This window comes from Papio anubis, chromosome 11, assembly GCF_008728515.1.
Source record: "Papio anubis isolate 15944 chromosome 11, Panubis1.0, whole genome shotgun sequence".
Taxonomy (NCBI): domain Eukaryota; kingdom Metazoa; phylum Chordata; class Mammalia; order Primates; family Cercopithecidae; genus Papio; species Papio anubis.
The window spans coordinates 120,211,730-120,229,533 of record NC_044986.1 but is presented as its reverse complement, the minus strand read 5'-3'; the positions used below and the strand labels follow the sequence as shown (position 1 = coordinate 120,229,533).

Below are 17,804 nucleotides of genomic sequence, written 5' to 3'. Positions count from 1 at the left end.
CTCATTACCCCCTCTTCACTTCAGACTGTTCTCTGCCTCCACCATTGGTAGTTATTTTCAACAATTAGCGATTAATCCTTCAGTGTTTCTTTATGCAAGTATTACCAAATTCGTAGGTATTTTCGTATTCTCCTTTTCCACAAAAGGTAGCATTTCAGATACACTGTTGTGTACTTTGCTTTGTCACTTAGAAGCACTCATGGGAATCACTCTTTTATTTATTTTTTACTCTTTTATTTTTTGGCCTTTTATTCTTTTATTTATTGTCCTACCCAAATCAAGAAATCCCTCTTTATCAGCTCACAGAGCTCTCTCGCCCTTTCGTCAGCTGCGTAGTGTTCTGTGTTGATGCACCGTGATTTATGCCATCCTCGCTCATGGACATGGTCACTTCCAGCCTTTTGCTTTCATTAATAATGCCGCATTGCATAATCTTATGCACAGGTCATTTATGTTTTTGCCAGTGCATCTTCAGCATGCATTTCTAGAAGCGGAATTGCTGGATAAAGATAAATGCAAGTGTGACTTTTCAGTTGTTTTGTTTTTGTTTTGTTTTGTTTTTGAGACAAGGTCTGGCTCTGTCACCCAGGCTGGAGTATGGCGGCACAATCTTGGCTCACTGCAACCTCCGCCTCCCAGGCTCAAGCCATCCTCCCACCTCAGCCTCCCGAGCAGCTGGGACTACAGGCATGTGTCACCACACCTGGCTAATTCTGTATTTTTTTGTAGAGACAGGGTTTTGCCTGTTGCCTAGGCTGGTCTTGAACTCATGAGCTCAAGTGATCCGCCCTGCCTCGGCCTCCCAAAGTGCTAGGATTACAGGGATGAGCCACTGCACCTGGCCAAGTGTGACTTTTCTAGATATGGCCAATTTCTTCATGGAGATTGTTACCACTTTAGAGTTCCACCAGTTGTATGCATAAGAGTGAAATAGGCCCAGTGCAGTAGCTCACACCTGTAATCCCAGCACTTTGGGATGCTTAGTAGGGCGGATCACTTGATGTCAGGAGTTCAAGACTAGCCTGACCAACATGGTGAAACCCTGTCTCTACTAAAAATACAAAAATTAGCTGGGCGTAGTGGCGTATGCCTGTAATCCCAGCTACTCAGGAGGGTGAGGCGGGAGAATCACTTGAACCGGGAGGCAGAGGTTGCAGTAGGCTGAGATCGTGCCACTGCACTTCAGTCTGGGCAACAAAGCGAGACTCTGTCTCAAAAAACAAAAACAAAAACAAAAAGCGAAGTAGACTTTTTAAAGCTAATTGGAAGGTTGTCAGTTGGTTGCTGCGTACATTTTGTTTTCCCCAGAGAAGAAAAGAATACAGAATCTAGAGAAATACTTCCGGGTTACTGAGACTGGGCTGGGCTGTCTGGCCTCAGGCGTCCTGCGAGGAAGTCGCAGAAAAACTGTTTATTTGTGGGAACAGATTTTTTAAGGCTTTAAGACCTTGTGAGAGGTGGATGCACTCTGCTTTTTTAAAAACAAGCAAACCAACAACAACAAAAAAAACAAGAGTCTCACTGTGTCGCCCAGGCTGGAGGGCAGTGGTATGATCTTGGCTCACTGCAACCTCTGCTTCCTGGGGTTCAAGTGGTTCTCCTGTCTCGGCCTCCCCAGTAACTGGTAGTACAGGTGTGCACCACCATACCTGGCTAATTTTTTTTTTGGTTTTTTTTTTTTTTTTTTTTTTTGGTAGAGACGAAGTTTCACCATGTTGGCCAGGCTGGTCTCGAATTCCTGACTTAAAGTGATCCACCTGCCTCGGCCTCCCAAAGTGTTGGGATTACTGGCGTAAGCCACCATGTCTGGCCTTTTTTGTTGTTGTTGATCACAGCCTGTGAATAAATTTGGGGATATCCTGTTGCAGAAGTGTCGAATTCAGTCTGTCCAGGAGGGAAGGCCATGGGGATAATGAAGATCCCGAGTTGGGCAGTAGTTCAGGGGCTAGGAAAGCGTGTTGAAAATAGTGAAGCCGTGGGTGGGGGTGTTTTGGAGATAAAAAGCGAGCCATTGCTTCCTGTGCTGCCTAGAATGATGTCTCTTCATCTCCCAAGAACAGGGCAACCTTCTTTTTCTCTGACCCCTCCCCCTTAGAAAATACAGCTAATAGAATCACCAGAAGCCGTTTTGTTCATTTGTTTCTTTAAGTTTTGGGAAAGTGAAGGAAATTATTACATTGTTGAGGTGTTAAGTGACATGAAGTTATGTTTCAAAGACAGCTTTTTTTTTTTTTGTGACGGAGTCTCCCTCTGTAGCCCAGGCTAGAGTGCAATGGTGCCATCTTGCTCGGCTCACCACCTCCGGGCTCAAATGATTCTCAGGCCTCAGCCTCAGAGTAGCTGGGATTACAGGCGTGCACTACCATGCCTGGCTAATTTTTGTATTTTTAGTAGAGATGGGGTTTCACCCATATTGACCAGGCTGGTCTCAAACTTCTGACCTCAAGTGATCAGTTCGCCTCGGCCTCCCAAAGTGCTGAGATTACAGGTCTGAGCCACTACATCTGGCCAAAGACAGCTTCTTGGTCTCACAGAATCTTAGATTCTTTTTGTTTGTTTGTTTAGATATAGGGTCTTGCTCTGTTGCCCAGGCTGGAGTGCGGTGGCACAGTCTCAGCTCACTGTAACCTCAGCCTTCCCAGAAGCTGAGATTACCGGTGTGCACCACTATGCCTGGCTAATTTTTGTATTTTTGGTAGAGACAGGGTTTTGCCGTATTGCCCAGGCTGATCTCGAACTCCTGGGCTCAAGCGATCCTCCCACCTCAGTCTCCCAAAGTGCTGGGACTACAGGTGTGACCCCTACCCCTTAAATTTATATAAATAAAAACAGTTAATCTAGTGGGTTATGAGAGGCTTAAAAAGAGTGAAATGGCATAAAATCTAAAGAAATCAGAGAACACTGCATGTTAGGTTAAATCATGTTTTGTGAAACTTTTCTTCCATATGTGTGGAATAGCATTATATGTGTATAGCATTATAATGGTAACTGCATCAAAAATGGTTTGAGAGCCCAGCCCTGGGGAAACTTCTGGAGTGGACAGGGAGTCGGGTACAAGGATGTTCATTGTTGCATTGTTGGAAATAGTTTGGAAACAACCGAGGTAGCCACAGCAAGGGAATGGGTAAATAAAATACAAGAGAGTGCTGTGACTGAGTCTCCTACAGCATTTTAGAACAACTAGGTGAGGAGGAAGCCAGAAGTGTAACATTCATGTAAATAGACACCTGTAAAAGGAGACCTGTGTCCTTGGACATGTGTGTAAACAAGAAGCTATTTCACAGTGGGTTGGAGGCACCTCGCCAGGTTCATGGTCCTGGCTGTCCCTGGGGAAGGACATGGAGATGACAGTCGAAGGGACTTCCGCAAAATCTGTGACTTCAGATATGATTTCACTTCGTCAGCTGTTAGTACTTGTTGGCCATAACTTGATTGTTTGCATGGTGGTTTTCAGTTCTTTTTCATACCTAGTAGGCAGGCCCTCTAAGAGTAAAGACCAAAGAAATCAAAATGTAGGACACAGATTGTAGAATAATTAGATCAATAGCCGGTTGTAATCCAGAAAATACGAAACTGTCCTTTGTTGGGCAGCAGGTGTGTGCGGTCCTGCTAGCAGATCAGCCGGTGACGTGGAGCCCCCATGGGGCAGCGGCGAAGCTGACAGTGCCCTGTCCTTGTGGTGTTTCCAGCCCGGGAGGTCACTGGCGTTTCCTCTGGGTGCTCCTTTCCTGCCAGGCATGAGTGCTTTGCATGCATTGAGGGGTGTCTTCTCCTCAGCAGCCACCTTTAGCTGGCACCGTGCCATCTGCATTTATGGATAAAGACAGGCTTAGCGAGGGTGTCATTTGCTCACTAGCACAGCCAGTACACGGGACGGTGGAAATGTGCAGGGATGTTTGGGGCAAGTTTTCTTCAGGTCCTCTGTGTTGCCTACCTGGGTTGTAATGTGAATATACAAATAATTTTCTAAAGATTGAGCTGGGGATGCCTTAGCATAAAATAAAATCCAGAAATATTCTGGAAATGTCATTACAGGCAATAGTTCTGCATGTTTATCCATTAAATATATATATATATTTAAAAAGCAATCAGACTGTCAGTTGGACTGTCGGTAGCTTTGGAGGCAGGGAAAAGTTAGAGAAACTAAGGGAGAACAGGGCAGTCAGTGTTTTTCTCTTTCTGGGACTTACAGCGCATCTGAAGGGTTCTCACCGTGTTTCCAGCAGACCGTAGCGGAGGTGTCGCCATGATTCTCTTTCTCACTCTTTCCTTCTCAGGAGTACTTCTTGCAAGCAGAGCTGACAAGCAACGTCTTAAAAACAGGCGTGGTGCGCTGCTGCGTGGGACAGTGCAACAATGCCATCCCTGTCGACACCGTCCTCACCATGAAGAAGCTGCCCATCACCTATGTATGTCTGCTGTCTGGAACTTAATTCAGCCATTTGCGTGTTTTGCTTGTGAGCTTTATGCTTCTCTGGGTTGTAGGTGGGGAGATAAGAGAGAGCTGTGTGATCCTTTATTAGGGGCTTTTCATACGAGAGGCACGAGAAGTGTGCGGTCGGCTGCGTGGTCAGAGGTCAGGGCACGTGATGCTGCCTGGCCGTGCTGAAGCCATAGGTCTGGGAGGCTGGGTTGTGACACACACTTAGAGGGAGAGCTGTTCCCCGGGGTCCCAACACAGCTTTTCTTGGTTGTTTATCTCAACTGGATAAATGGCTGTTTCTGCACTCAGGGAATTTGGGGGTGTCGAGGCCACCTAGATGGTGGTGCTGTGGGAGGTGTTACTCTGAGGGTGTGCACCCCTCTGAAAACATCAGAATTCAAATGCGTTGTCCCTGGGCAGCTGTGATGGTAACTCCATGCTTTTTGCTGGAAAATCCATGTTCTTTGGTGGTTCTCCTTAGCTCTCTTTCTTGTCCATCACCACAGAGCAACAGGAAGGAAAACAAGGGGGGCTACCTGTGCCACTCCTGCGCGGAGCAGCGCATCGGGCCCCTGGCGTTCCTGACGGCCTCCCCGGAGCAGGTGCGTGCTATGGAGCGCACCGTGGAGAACATCGTGCTGCCCCGGCACGAGGCTCTGCTCTTCCTCGTCTTCTGAGGCCAAGGCGCACGTTCTCCACAGTGCAGAGCAGCTGGCCGAGGACCCCGCGTGAAGAAAGCCAGCGAGGGGGCTCCCGCTCCCTGAGACTCTGGGTTCACCCACAGCACTTTCTGAGGAAGAGGACACCAGCCCAAGCTGGACCTGCCATTTCTCCACTCCCTACAGACAGCCAGTCTCCACTTGCCTCCGCTCCAGACGTATCTGGTCGGGGAAGTGGGGGATGTTCTTTTGATAAAAAAAAAAAACATTTTATGTATTTAAACTTTTATTACAAGATTTCAATTAAACAGGCACCATAGCACTGGCATACCGCTGTGTGATGACTGCATCAGCACTGTTATTCTGAGCCTTCTCTTTTTCCCGTTTACTGTTTCCTACAGCACTGTCACCGTTCACATGACACAGGAAGCAGAGTACGAGACGTGACGTCTTGGGTGGGAATTGGGGCATCAAAATTGAGACTTTGGCCGGGAGCAGTGGCTCACGCCTGTAGCCCCAGCCCTGAATCCAGCCAAGGCAGGAGGACTGCTGGAGCTCAAGGTTGAGGCTGCGAGCCGTGGTCACCTTACAGTTCACTGTACTCCAGCCTGGGTGGCAGAGCGAGACCCTGTCTCAAAATAATATAATAATAATAATTAATAATAATGTTTTAAGGAGGTCAGATAAATTACAAGGCTAACAGGATCATAATCTCAGCAAGAAATGACCCCAGATGGGCTGGACCACAGCACCGGTGGGGCCTGGTGAGGAGGGAACGGATGTGAGGATTGGTGGTTCTCAAAGTGTGGTTCCAGCAAGCAGCGGCAATATCGCCTGGGAACTTGTTAGAAATAAAAATGTCCAGTCCCCACATCAGGCCTGCAGGATCAGAAACTCCAGGGTTGAGGCCCAGCTGTTGGTACCTAACAAGCCTGACAAGTGGTGCTCATGCATGCTAAGTTTGGAAACTTCTGCTCTCGATGTTTAGAAGGTAGAATTGGTCGGATTTCTGGAGTACTGGGATCATGATAGGGACACTCTGTGGTAGAGGTTGTCTTCATTGAGACAGGGAAAATGCAAACTAAAGCAGGTTTGTGTAAACGCAGTGATGAGTTTGTTTTTCAGCATGTTGAGTGGAACCATCCAGGAGGCTGTTGGGTGAACACATCTGTCATGCCGCAAAGGGTCTGGCTGGACCTGGGGACTTTAGAGTTGTCGGTGTGTGGGTGGTGGTGCAGTTTGAAGGGTTTCGCCGAGTTAATCCGGGAGAGGATAGAGAATGAGAAGAGCAGAGGTCCGAGAAGCAAAGCCGGCAGACACGAGGCTTGGGGTGAAGAGAGGAAGAGGGTTTAAGAAGAGCGACAGCTGATCCAGAGGAGCCTCATGGTGGAGCACCACTGAGCTCTGGAGAGGGGGAGTCCAGGAAAACATCTAAATATCTTTAACACATTCCGAGAATGAGAGGAGGTAGTGCATTCCATGGAGTAGCAGGATAGATACGTATAAAAGAATATTTGGGGCCCGGCGCAGTGGCTCACGCCTGAAATCCCAGCACTTTGGGAGGCCGAGGTGGGTGGATCATCTGAGATCAGGATTTTGAGACCAGCCTGGGCCAACGTGGTGAAACCCTGTCTCTACTAAAAATACAAAAATTAGCCGGGTGTGGTGGTGGGCGCCTGTAATCCCAGCTACTCAGGAGGCTGAGGCATGAGAATCGCTTGAACCTGGGACGCACAGTAAGACTTCATCTCAAAAAAAAAAAAATTTTGGAGAAAAAAATATGAAAGAAAGCCAGTAGAACTGTTACAAGAATAAGCTGAGAATCTAGAAAGTAGAACAAAAACAAAGATTGAGAAGTAGTTAGAGGCTGGACGTGGTGGCTCACGCCTGTCATCCCAGCACTTTGGAAGGCTGAGGTAGGTGAATCGCTTTGAACTTGGGAGTTCAAGACCAGCCTGGCCAACATGGCAAAACCCATCTACAAAAAATGAGCTGGGTGTAGTGGCGCGCGACTGTGATCCCAGCTGCTCGGGAGGCGGAGGCTGGAGAATGGCTTGAGCCCGGGAGGTGGAGGTCGCAGTGAGCTGAGATTGTGCCACCGCACTCCAGCCTCGGTGACAGCGAGAGCCTGTCTCTAAAAAACAAAAACAAAAACAAAACTAGGGAACCAGTTTAAGAAGCTGAGCATCTGTAAATGGGAATTGCAGGAAAAGAAAATGGACAATGGACAACAGAGTCAAAGAATTTTAAAATTTTTTTTAGATGGCGTCTCTCTCTGCCGCCCAGGCTGGAGTGCAGTGGCGTGATCTTGGCTCACTGCAGCCTCCACCTCCCGGGCTCAAGCGATTCTCATGCCTCAGCATCTTGAAAAGCTGGGACTACAGGCATGCCACCACACCCGGCTAATTTTTTGCATTTTTAGTAGAGATGAAGTTTCACTGTGTTGGCTAGGATGGTCAATTTTCCAACCTTGTGATCTGCCTGCCTTGGCCTCCCAAAGTGCTGGGATTACAGGCGTGAGCCAGCGCGCCCGGCTGAAACATTTTTTTAAATTATGAAAATTACCTGAAACTGATGGTAAGGGTTTCTGGATTAAAATGACTCATTAAATGCCCAGGATAATGGGTGAAAATAGGCCCACATTGGCCAGGCGTGGTGGCTCACACTTGTAATCACAGCACTTTGGGAAGCTGAGAGGGGAGGATTGTTCAAGACCAGCCTGGGCCTCATAGGCAGTCCCCATCTCTACAAAAAATAAAAAAAATTAGGCGTGGTGGCACATGCCTTGTTCCCAGCTCCTTGGGACACTGGGGCGGGAGGATGGCTTGAGCCTGGGAGGTTGAGGCTGCTGTGAGCCATGAGTGCACCACTGACCTCCAGCCTGGGTGACAGAGTGTGGACATAGCCTGGGGGGAAAAGGCAGTGATTAGTCCTCTGGAAGGCAACAAGTTGTATAGGAGAGAACTGTAGTTGACCCCCGAACTCGCCAATTCAGTGGAGTGTGCCTGCTTTTGTGGCCTTCATAAGGGTGAGCATGTACTGCAGGTACATGCTGTGTGCACATGTGGCATGAACGAGCCGAATCTCAGCCTCTGTGGCAGGAAGTCAGTTACAGCGCCTGAAACTCAAACATGGAAGCAGCAGCCCACGCAAGCCCATCATTTAGAGACATCTCGGAGAGACATAACACGCACTGAGACACTCAGCAGAAAGATTTCTAAATGTTTTCTTTTGGGAGAGGGAATGGGCAGGTGGAGGGGCTTTTTGGCAGGTGTCTTACATGACTATTGGCTCTAAACGATGTGTCTGTGTGATCTAACGGTAAAATACCAGTGGGAGGGGAAGATACGGACACTGCGTAGACTAGTTCTCATTCAGGAAGCAAGGCTGGCCAGAGGCAAGAAGTGGGTAGGGGATGATGTGGACTTAGGGAGGGGTTTTTGCTTTTAAAATGAGAGAGGTTTGTGCAGGGTTATGTGTTGAGAGGAAGCAAATTCAGACAGGAGAGATGGAAGCCAGGTGAGAGGGATTGGGACGGGAGAGATGAAGGAGAAAGGGGTACATTGTAAGTGGTTAGGGAACAAGTTTAGGTTGCTCTCACCCAATAATTTTGTTTTTTTGAGACAGGGTCTTACTCTGTCACTCAGGCTGGAGTGCAGTGGTGCAATGACAGTTCACTGCAGCCTTGACCTCCAGGCCCAGGTGACCGTACCACCTCAGTCCCTCAAGTAGCTGGACTACAGGTGCATGCCACCATGCCCAGCTAATTTTTGCTGATTTTTTGTAGAGATAAGATCTCGCTCTGTTGCCCAGGCTGGTCTGAAACTCCTAGGGTCAAGCTGTCCTCCTGCCTCAGTTTCCCAAAGTGCTGGGTCGAGCATTTGGGATGGACATAGAAGGTAATGGAGTGGAAGGTGATGGAAAACACAGGCGTGCTGGGCAGCACCCTCCCAGTTGAAATCAAACACCATCCTTTTAGTTGGTGTTTTTCCTTTAGCAGCCCAGGCTTGAAGGCAGAGACGCCACATGGTGGACTCAGACACAGCTTAATCAACCTAAGGCAGTGCAGCAACCCTGTGGGACCTTCCTGCCTGGGAAGCGGGTTACCGTCACGCTGCCTGCCCAGCTTCCTTCCTGCAGTGGTGTCTGGTCTGGGTCTGGGAGCAACTCACTGGATCACAAAGGGACTTTGATACCTCTAGAATCAGACTATTAGCAATTTATCATGTATCTTCAAGTCTGACCCCAGCCCTTCAGTCCTTCCTAGTCACCCTGAACCCCTGACTTTAGCAATGTAGGGTATACCGAGAGCCTGGAAGCTGATCGCTCTAGATTTGCAGTGAGTGGGAGCGGTAGAGACGTCTGAACCGAGGCAGGCAGGGTTCCTCCAGCTCCTTGCCCAGACATGAAGATGGTGCTACACACACCCCTCACCAAGGCACCTCTGCACAGCTGGGTTGGTGTGGGGGCAGGGGTCCCTTAGCCAGCAGGGGCTCTCCCTCTGCCCAGCCTACTTAAGGACAGGTTCTCCAAGAGGGCCCAGGGGGTGCCGTCCCCTGTGTTCCTCCTTACCGGGGACCTGTGTGTGTTTTATCCCTAGCGGCCTGGCCTGAGAGGTAGGTTAGATGGAGGGACGGGGGCTTCCCGCTCAAACGCCAAGGTCGCCAGTCGATCACTCCATTTGCTGTCTTCGTGACATCTCAGCCCTGCCATGTCCCAGACACAGGCCCTGACTTCCTTCCGAGCTCTGCTGGCTCCTCCATGCACCCTTCCCCGCCTCCGGAAACGGCACCATCATCTGGCTGACACTTTTCTTCATGCCAGTTCACTGGGAAGCTCTCTCCACGCAACCTTCAGAACGCACCACCCACCCGCCCGCGACCCTCCACCGTTCTGCCTCCTGGACCAGTTGTGTATGTTGCTACGTGCCTCTGCCCTGGCCCAACTCGCTCTCATGTAGAGGGACCTGCAGTCTTACAATGAAGACTAACCCCGGCCACACTCCTGCCTCAACCCTGCAGGGCTCTCTGGCTGCCATGAGGGCGTCAGTCCAAGTTGGACCACAGCGGAAAGGCTGGGGTTTCCTGTCCACTTCCAGGCTGGCCTCTGTCACCCTACGCCCGTCTTTTAAAGGAACTCACTGAGGGCCCCAGGAAGCGGCCAGCACAGTGCTGACATCCTGAATTTTTCTCTTCTTCCTTTTTTAAATGTACAATTCAGTGGTTCTGATTGATTTTTTTTTTTTTTTTTTTTTTTTGAGACGGAGCCTCACTCTGTCACCCAGCCTGCAGTGCAGTGGCGAGATCTCTGCTCACTGCAACCTCCGCCTCCTGGGTTCAAGTGATTCTCCTGTCTCAGCCTCCCGAGTAGCTGGAATTACAACCATGTGCCTCCACACCCGGCTAATTTTTGTATTTTTGGTAGAGATGAGGTTTCACCATGTTGGCCAGGCTGGTCTTGAACTCCTGACCTCAGGTGATCCACCTGCCTCAACCTCCCAAAGTGCTGGGATTACAGGCGTGAGCCATTGTGCCCTGCCTGAATTTTTTTTGTTTTTTAAGTAATCATTTTCCTAATACATGTCTTCCTAATGTGGACCCCACAGATTAGGAAATGCTTTAGTTTTTAATACCCATGGTATTTCTACTACCACTAGTGAAGAGTTGTAGTTAAAACTCTTCCAAAGGATCACATTAAAAAAAAAATAGCATCAGCCTTTGGAGTACAGGATGAACAACAAAATAAAAAATAAGTAGCCTGGAGGTCACATGGAGAGAGCTTCCCCATGAATTGTCGACACCTGGTGACAGGTAACACTTTAATCATGGCCTCACACACACACAATGGGGTCGGCCCCACGTCCTCGGCCAGCTCCATGTATTTTAGACTCTCTTACAACAACCCTACTTAATTGGCTGTGAGTGGCCCCAGAGCAAGACTCTCAGGGACGGGGCGGGAAGCAGAAAATGCTGATTCCGCGGGTGTGCGGAGGAGGCTGGTGGCAGGGGCTCAGCTCAGCTGCTCCCAGGCGTTCCTTCCTCCTCTGCTCATGTTTGGTGCTTCAGCGTCACTGGACAGGCTTCTCCTGACCAGCCACCTGCAGCCCTTCCAAGGGCTGCATTCAGACAGGGCAGTGTCTTGGGAGGCAAGGGAGAGGTAGGCTGGTCTTCTGTGTCTCTTAGGAGTGTGGCAGACCAGGTCTCTACTAGCAACCAGAGCAGCCAGCCTTTGCCAACACCTTACTATAACTCGGAGGAATATACAAGTTAAACATGGAAAATTGGAGAAACTGGCGCCTTAGGACAAAGGCTAGAGTGTAAAAACAAGTCCATTAAGACCCCGCCTGGGCTTTCTCCCAAACCTTAGAGTTTAATTAAAATAATGGAGGCGTTCTTCTACACCTTGTACCAGGATCCACTTTAAATGAAGTCATTGGGCCAGGAGCAGCGACTCACGGCCACAATCCCAGCACTTTGGGAGGCTGAGGGAGGAGGATTGCTTGAGCCCAGGAGTTCAAAGACCAGCCTGGGCAACATAGTGAGACCCTGTCTCTAAAACAAGAAAGAAAAAAATGAAGTAATTGTTCCAAGGCTGTGAAGTAATTTTCCAGACCCCAGGCCCTAGTGACAGATTAAACAGAGGAATATACCTCAGCTTGGAGGTGTACTCCTGCACAAAGGTATATGGTTTAAATGTATATAAGCACTGAAAAAAAAAAAACTTATAACTTTAAATTAGTATGGTGAGTTACTCTGACCTTCTCCCTGTAACTGGCTGCAGAAATCAACTCCCTTCTTCCCCACTCTGTCTGCAGCTTGTTGTTGGACCATGAGAACAAGCAGCTGGACCTGGTTTGGTCTGGGAACGGGAGCAAGAAAGCCTTTCCCACAGGCTTCTCCAGCTGACTCACATACTGTTGGTCAGAACTGGGCGACCTGCCCACTCCTAAGCCAATCATCGTAAGGAAGAATGGCTTCAAATCATCAGGGTTTTATGTCCTGGAGCCTGGGATGAGGTCAGCTTTCCATGATGCATACGGCTGGATGAAAGAATAAATCCTAAAAAAGTGGGAATGTATTCGAGAAGGAAGGGGCAGGTGCTGATTACCCTGTAAGTAAATAGATCTCATTTAGGAAGTGAAGTCAATGTTTATTAGGAGCCTCCTGCAGGTAGATGCCATCGGACCTTTGTGTACGTGAATTCCTTCAGTCCTTACAGCAAACCTGGGAGGCAGATGACAGCTGCCTTGTGCAGATGAAGAGACAGGCTCTGAAGAGTCACTGGGCTGGGCCCTCTGTGCTCAGTATCACAGAGCAGAGCTTGGATGAAAACTCAAGTTCAATCTCAAACCCATAGCTATGTGAAGAGTTGGAGTTAGAATTCTTCCAAAAGATCACTTTTTTTTTTTTTTTTTTTAAAGCATTGCCTGTGGAGTCCAGGATGAACAATAAAATAAATATTTAATAGTATGGAAGGCTTTCAGATGTTCTTAGCCATAGAATTCTTTAGGCCTAATTTTACTTCCAGTTAACAAATGCAGCTGCTGTGATCACTCAGGACGGGGATAGGCACCCAGAATTCCTTCTTCGCTCCTCACCTGTGCTGGCCCCTCAGGCGCCTCTGGAGCCACCAAGCCTTCCCGGAACACTTGGAAAATACCCGCAGCCCCTGCAGCCCAGGGAGGCTGGCAGCAATTTGAGTACCCTCTGGGTGGCATTGACTCCAAGAAGGTTTTGAAGATTACACCCCATTTTAAAATTATTTTGGAGACAAGAATCCCAGTCTGTCGCCCAGGCTGGAGTGCAGTCACGCGATCACTGCTCACTGCAGCCTCACGCTCCTGGGCTCAAGCGATCCTCCCACCTCAGACTCCTGAGTAGCTGGGACCGCAGGTGAGCCATGGCACCCAGTTACACACCTCTGTAACTAGGACTCTTGGCTGTCTGCCCAGAGGAATGAAGAGACGGCTTTAGAAAGAGAAGCACTGACCTTCACGGTGAGGGCGTCCACCAGGAGGGAGCGGTTTTGCTGAGCGGGAACTTGGGGCTGACGGCCCTACTGGACCCTTGCTCTTTTTCAGTTTCATTTTCCTTCCAGTTACTGAGCAGCCCTCCCAGGACCCAAGGATGCAGAGTGTGCAGGGGCGGCGCGGTGCTTCCCCGGCCAACCCCCACCTTGCCGCCGGTTGACCTGGCTGCCCAGCGGCCATGCTCTGTCTTTCCTGAACATGTCGCTCAATTTCCTGTTTGTGTTTTTGTCTCCATCCCTCCCCCATTTAGAATGCTCCCTGCCCATTTATTGAAATTCCACCCATCCTTCCAGCTCATGTCCTGCATTCCTCAAGCCTCCAGGCCTTGGAGCCATCTCTGCCTTTACGGGGCTTGTCTCATTAGTGTGTGTGCTTGCAATTATCTACTAGCTTGTGGCATAAGGTTTTGCTTCGTGTTTGTTCTGGTATGCTTCTCTTTTTGACCAGGCTGTGAGCTTCTTGAGGATTAGTACCAGGCTTCACTGTCAGGATCTCTAGTGGCTAGCGAAGGGGCAGACAGATGCCAGGGTCTCCTGTAACCCTCACGCCTCTGGGAAGGGAGTGCATGTGCCATCATCCCCACTGCAAAGACGAGGCAATGTCAGTGCATGTAGTGCCTCCAAGTGACAGGGCCAGCAAAGGGTAGAATGGATGTTCGACACTCAGGCTTTTAAGTTCTATCTTCTTTCCACTGCACAAAGATAGTATTTTGCAGATGCCACATGCATAGAGCAGATAATAAGTGTTATGAAGGCTCAGAGGCAAATGATTTTGTATAATTGAGTCATTGACAGAGGCTCTGGGGCTGGGTACGGTGGCTCACGCCTGTAATCCCAGCACTTTGGGAGGCCAAGGCGGGTGGATCACTTGAGATCAGGAGTTTGAGATCAGCCTGGACAACATGGTGAAGCCCTGTCTCTACTAAAAATGCAAAAATTAGACGGGCGTGGTGGCACGCACCTGTAGTCCCAGCTACTCAGGAAGCTGAGGCAGGAGAATTGCTTGAACTCGGGAGACAGAGGTTGCAGTGAGCCAAGATCGTGCCACTGCACTCCAGCCTGGGCAACAGAGTGAGACTCTGTCTCAAAAACAAAACAAAACAAAACAAAACAAAAAACCCCAAAACTGAAAAAACAGAGGCTCCTGGAGAAGGTAAACTTGATCTGGTTCTGGAAGGTGAGTTGGGTGTAGGAGACTGAAGGAAGGACAGGGGCATTGGGCGTTGGCTATGGGCTTGGCCTGTGAGGAGGCCGCAGGTGGGACGTGGGGGTGGAGGTGCTTGCAGCGGGGCCCAGCCCAGCCTTGGGAGCTGTTGTTCCCACTGAACGGGCTGAATCCTGGGATCCTGAGGGTCTGATTGGGATTCTCAGCAAAGTTTTCTCCCCATGCAGAAGGGGCAGGGGGAGAAAATCGTCAGCAGAACAGACTTCCTTTTGCAAGATGACCCCTCAAGCAGGAGGAAATGTTGCAGCACTGTCAGGCAGAACAGAGGGCTGCTTCTGAGGACAAGGGAGGGTGGGGGATCCTATGAGTCCTCCCAATGTCCCCCTACGTTTTTAATCCAGTACAGGAACCTCACACTTCTCTAATCAGTGCTCTCCCTTCCAGCTGGGAAACCTGCTGGGGCCATGGATTCAGCTAATGTTCTTCAACAACTTGACAGCTTAGACTCTTTTTTTTTTTTTTGAGACAGTGTCTCCTCTATCATCCAGGCTGGAGTGCTATGGCATGATCTTGGCTCACTGCTACCTCCTGGGCTCAAGCGATTCTCCCACCTCAGCCTCTTGAGTAGCTGGGACTACAGGCATATGCCACCACACCTGGATAGTTTTCGTGTTTTTTGTAGAGACAGGGTTTTCACCATGTCGTTTGGGCTGGTCTTGAACTCCTGGACTCAAGCAATCCACCTGCCTTGGCCTCCCACAGTGTTTGGATTACAGGCATGAACCACCGCACCCAGCCAAAGGCTCAGACTCTTAAGACGGGTTTTCAGATATCCTGGCCTTGCATCTGTAAGGGATAAAATTCTGTGTTGTTCTAGGAAGTCTTTAGGTTTCAGTCTGTGGCTTGAATTCAGACTTTAGAGATTTGAACTTCTAATTCTCTAAGTTTTTCAGCGCCATTAAAAGCAGTCACCCGCCTATGGCCTCAGATTTCTCGTAGCCATACGATCTCAGGATGGAAGCAACAGTCTCCAAGAGCCGGGCTTGCAGCGGGCATGACATCCCAGGCACCTCCTGGCGAACTAATTACCGAACTTCCTGGGCTGCTCCGTCCCTGTCTCTGCATATCATCAGAACATTTGCTCTTTTCTCTCCTCTCTAAGGCAGATAACCAACCGCAGACGTTCCTTATCTCCCCTCTTCTCCATAATTTGCAATACCCACTCCTGGTACCGAATTTCATGTCAGCTAGGAACTTTTCAGTGACAAGTAATGAAAACCGAATCTGTTACAAAGAAAAAAGAAACGTATTGGAAAGATACGAGGAGCTCATAGAGTCCCGGGAAATGGGAGGCTTAGGTTTGGAAAATGGTTAGGACCCAAAGTCGCCTGGAGAGCCCAGGAACAGGAGGCCCAGCAGCCGGTCAGTGCTTCTGAGGCCACTGCTGGGCACTGCCCTGTGAGCGCTGTGCTCTTCATTCTCTGTATTCAACAGCTTTGTAGTCTAGCTGAGAGGCCCTGGAGGCCACACCCAGGCCAGGTGCCCACGCGTGGCGGGAGCAGGGAGAGGGGAGGTCAGCCCCTCTGTGTCAGTGCGTGATAAGGCACCCCAACAGGATAGAGGAGCCCCAGTGGAATTCTGCATTCCCATTCTTTCTCCTCCTTTGTGTGGAACATTTCTCCTTGGTGTTTTTTTTTTTTTTTTTTTTTTGTGAATTGGAGTCTCTGTCGCCCAGACTGGAGTGCAGGGGTGTGATCTCGGCTCACTGCAACCTCCACCCCCAGGGTTCAAGTGATTCTCCTGCCTCAGCCTCCCAAGTAGCTGGGATTACAGGCGCCCACCACCATGGTCGGCTAATTTTTGTGTTTTTAGTAGAGACGGGGTTTCACCATGTTGGCCAGACTGGTCTCAAACTCCTGACCTCAGGTGATCCACCCGCCTTGGCCTCCCAAAGTGCTGGGATTACAGGCATGAGCCACTGGGCCCTGCCATCCTTGGTGATTCTTTTAGTGCATTTTAGCCTTGTAATGGACAGAGAGCTTCGGGTATGGCACTTTCCTCTGTGAACTGCAAGTCAGGATGAGGGACGGAAGGTTTCAGGAGAGGAGCGGGTGTTTCATCCTGAATAGCTAAGAACAGTGCCATTAGAATGGGTGGATTTACAGTCACTGAGGGGAGTAAAGTGTCAACTAAACCCCCTGGTAATATAGTGCCTAATATTCCCTAAAATATGCACACATTGAGTTTAGATTAGTGCCCGACAGAGTGAGGTGTAGGGGAGGCTGTGATTTGTGTCAGGCTGGTCCTGCCTCAAAGGAGCACACAGCCCCGTGGTGAGGCAAACCCGCAGTACCCAGGGACTCCGCTCTGCGCTGTGCAATTCCAAGCCAGCAGGGGGCAGCCTCAGCCAAGAGGAAGAGGTCCTTGTGGACGACAGGGGTGGAAAGTCAGAAACGGGGTCTTTCCCTGTGTCTTTTGGTCCCTGCTCTCCCACTTCCTAATGTCTGGAGAAGGGTTTAAACAGGGAAAGTCACACCACAAGATATATGTTCAAAAGTTAGACGGGCAGGAAGAAAATGGAAATCTGCATCTATGCAAGGGAATAAAGAACGTTGCAAATGGTTAAAAAAATAAAAATGAAAAGGGGAAAGTTAAGAGTCTTATTTCTTGGCCAGCTGTGGTGACTCAAGCCTGTAATCCCAGCACTTTGGGAGTCCAAGGCGGGTGGATCACCTGAGTTCGAGACCAGCCTGGTCAACATGGTGAAATGCTGTCTCTGCCAAAAATACAAAAATTAGCCAGGTGTGGTGGTGCACGCTTGTAATCGCAGTTACTTGGGAGGCTGAGGCAGGAGGATCACTTGAACCCAGGAGGTGGAGGTTGCAGTAAGCTGAGATTGGATTGCACCATTGCACTCCAGCCTGAACAGCAGAGCAAGACTCTGTCTCAAAAAAAAAAGTCTTATTTCTTGATCAAGGAAAATCAAGGCAAAATATAAAAGGCGAAGAGCAATCCATTTTCTTCAAGGCAAACGTGTAGGGCAGGGAATGAGGGAAGAGTGGGAGATGTGAATCATTTAGATTTGTGGCAGCTGAAGACATGGGGACTGAAGGTAAGGTGTGTTGGCTCACGCCTGTAATCCCAGCACTTTGGGAGGCCGAGGCAGGCAGACTGCTTGGACTCACAAGTTTGAGACCAGCCTGGCCATCATGGTGAAACCCCGGCTCTACTAAAAATACAAAAACTAGCCAGGCATGGTGGTGTGCACCTGTAGTCCCAGCTACTCCAGAGGCTGAGGCATGAGAATTGCTTGCGGTGGAGATTGCAGTGAGCCAAGATTGCACAGCTGCACTCCAGCCTGGGTGACACAGTGAGACTCTGTCCCCTCCCCCACAAAAAAGAAGTCAGTGAAAAATGGCACTTTGAGAATATCTGATTGGGCACTATGCCCATGCCCCATCCCCCAAATGCCCACAGTGGCTCCCTCCTCCCCCTGGCTGTACAAGGGGTAGTTAGTGGCCGGTTTTCA

General features: G+C 49.5%; 1 protein-coding gene across 8 annotated transcripts in view; it reads left to right on the top strand.

The window, feature by feature from the left end:
* Positions 1 to 5,410, top strand: part of FBH1 (F-box DNA helicase 1) — a 49,407-nt gene extending 43,997 nt beyond the window's left edge. For all 8 annotated transcript variants that reach the window (XM_009213914.2, XM_003903354.3, XM_009213917.2 and 5 more), the window contains 2 exons: positions 4,278 to 4,409; positions 4,930 to 5,410. In XM_009213914.2, coding sequence (XP_009212178.1) covers positions 4,278 to 4,409; positions 4,930 to 5,100 — 303 coding nt within the window. In that variant the 3' untranslated portion in view covers positions 5,101 to 5,410. The remainder of the gene's footprint in view (positions 1 to 4,277; positions 4,410 to 4,929) is intronic.
* Positions 5,411 to 17,804: the final 12,394 nt, after the last annotated feature.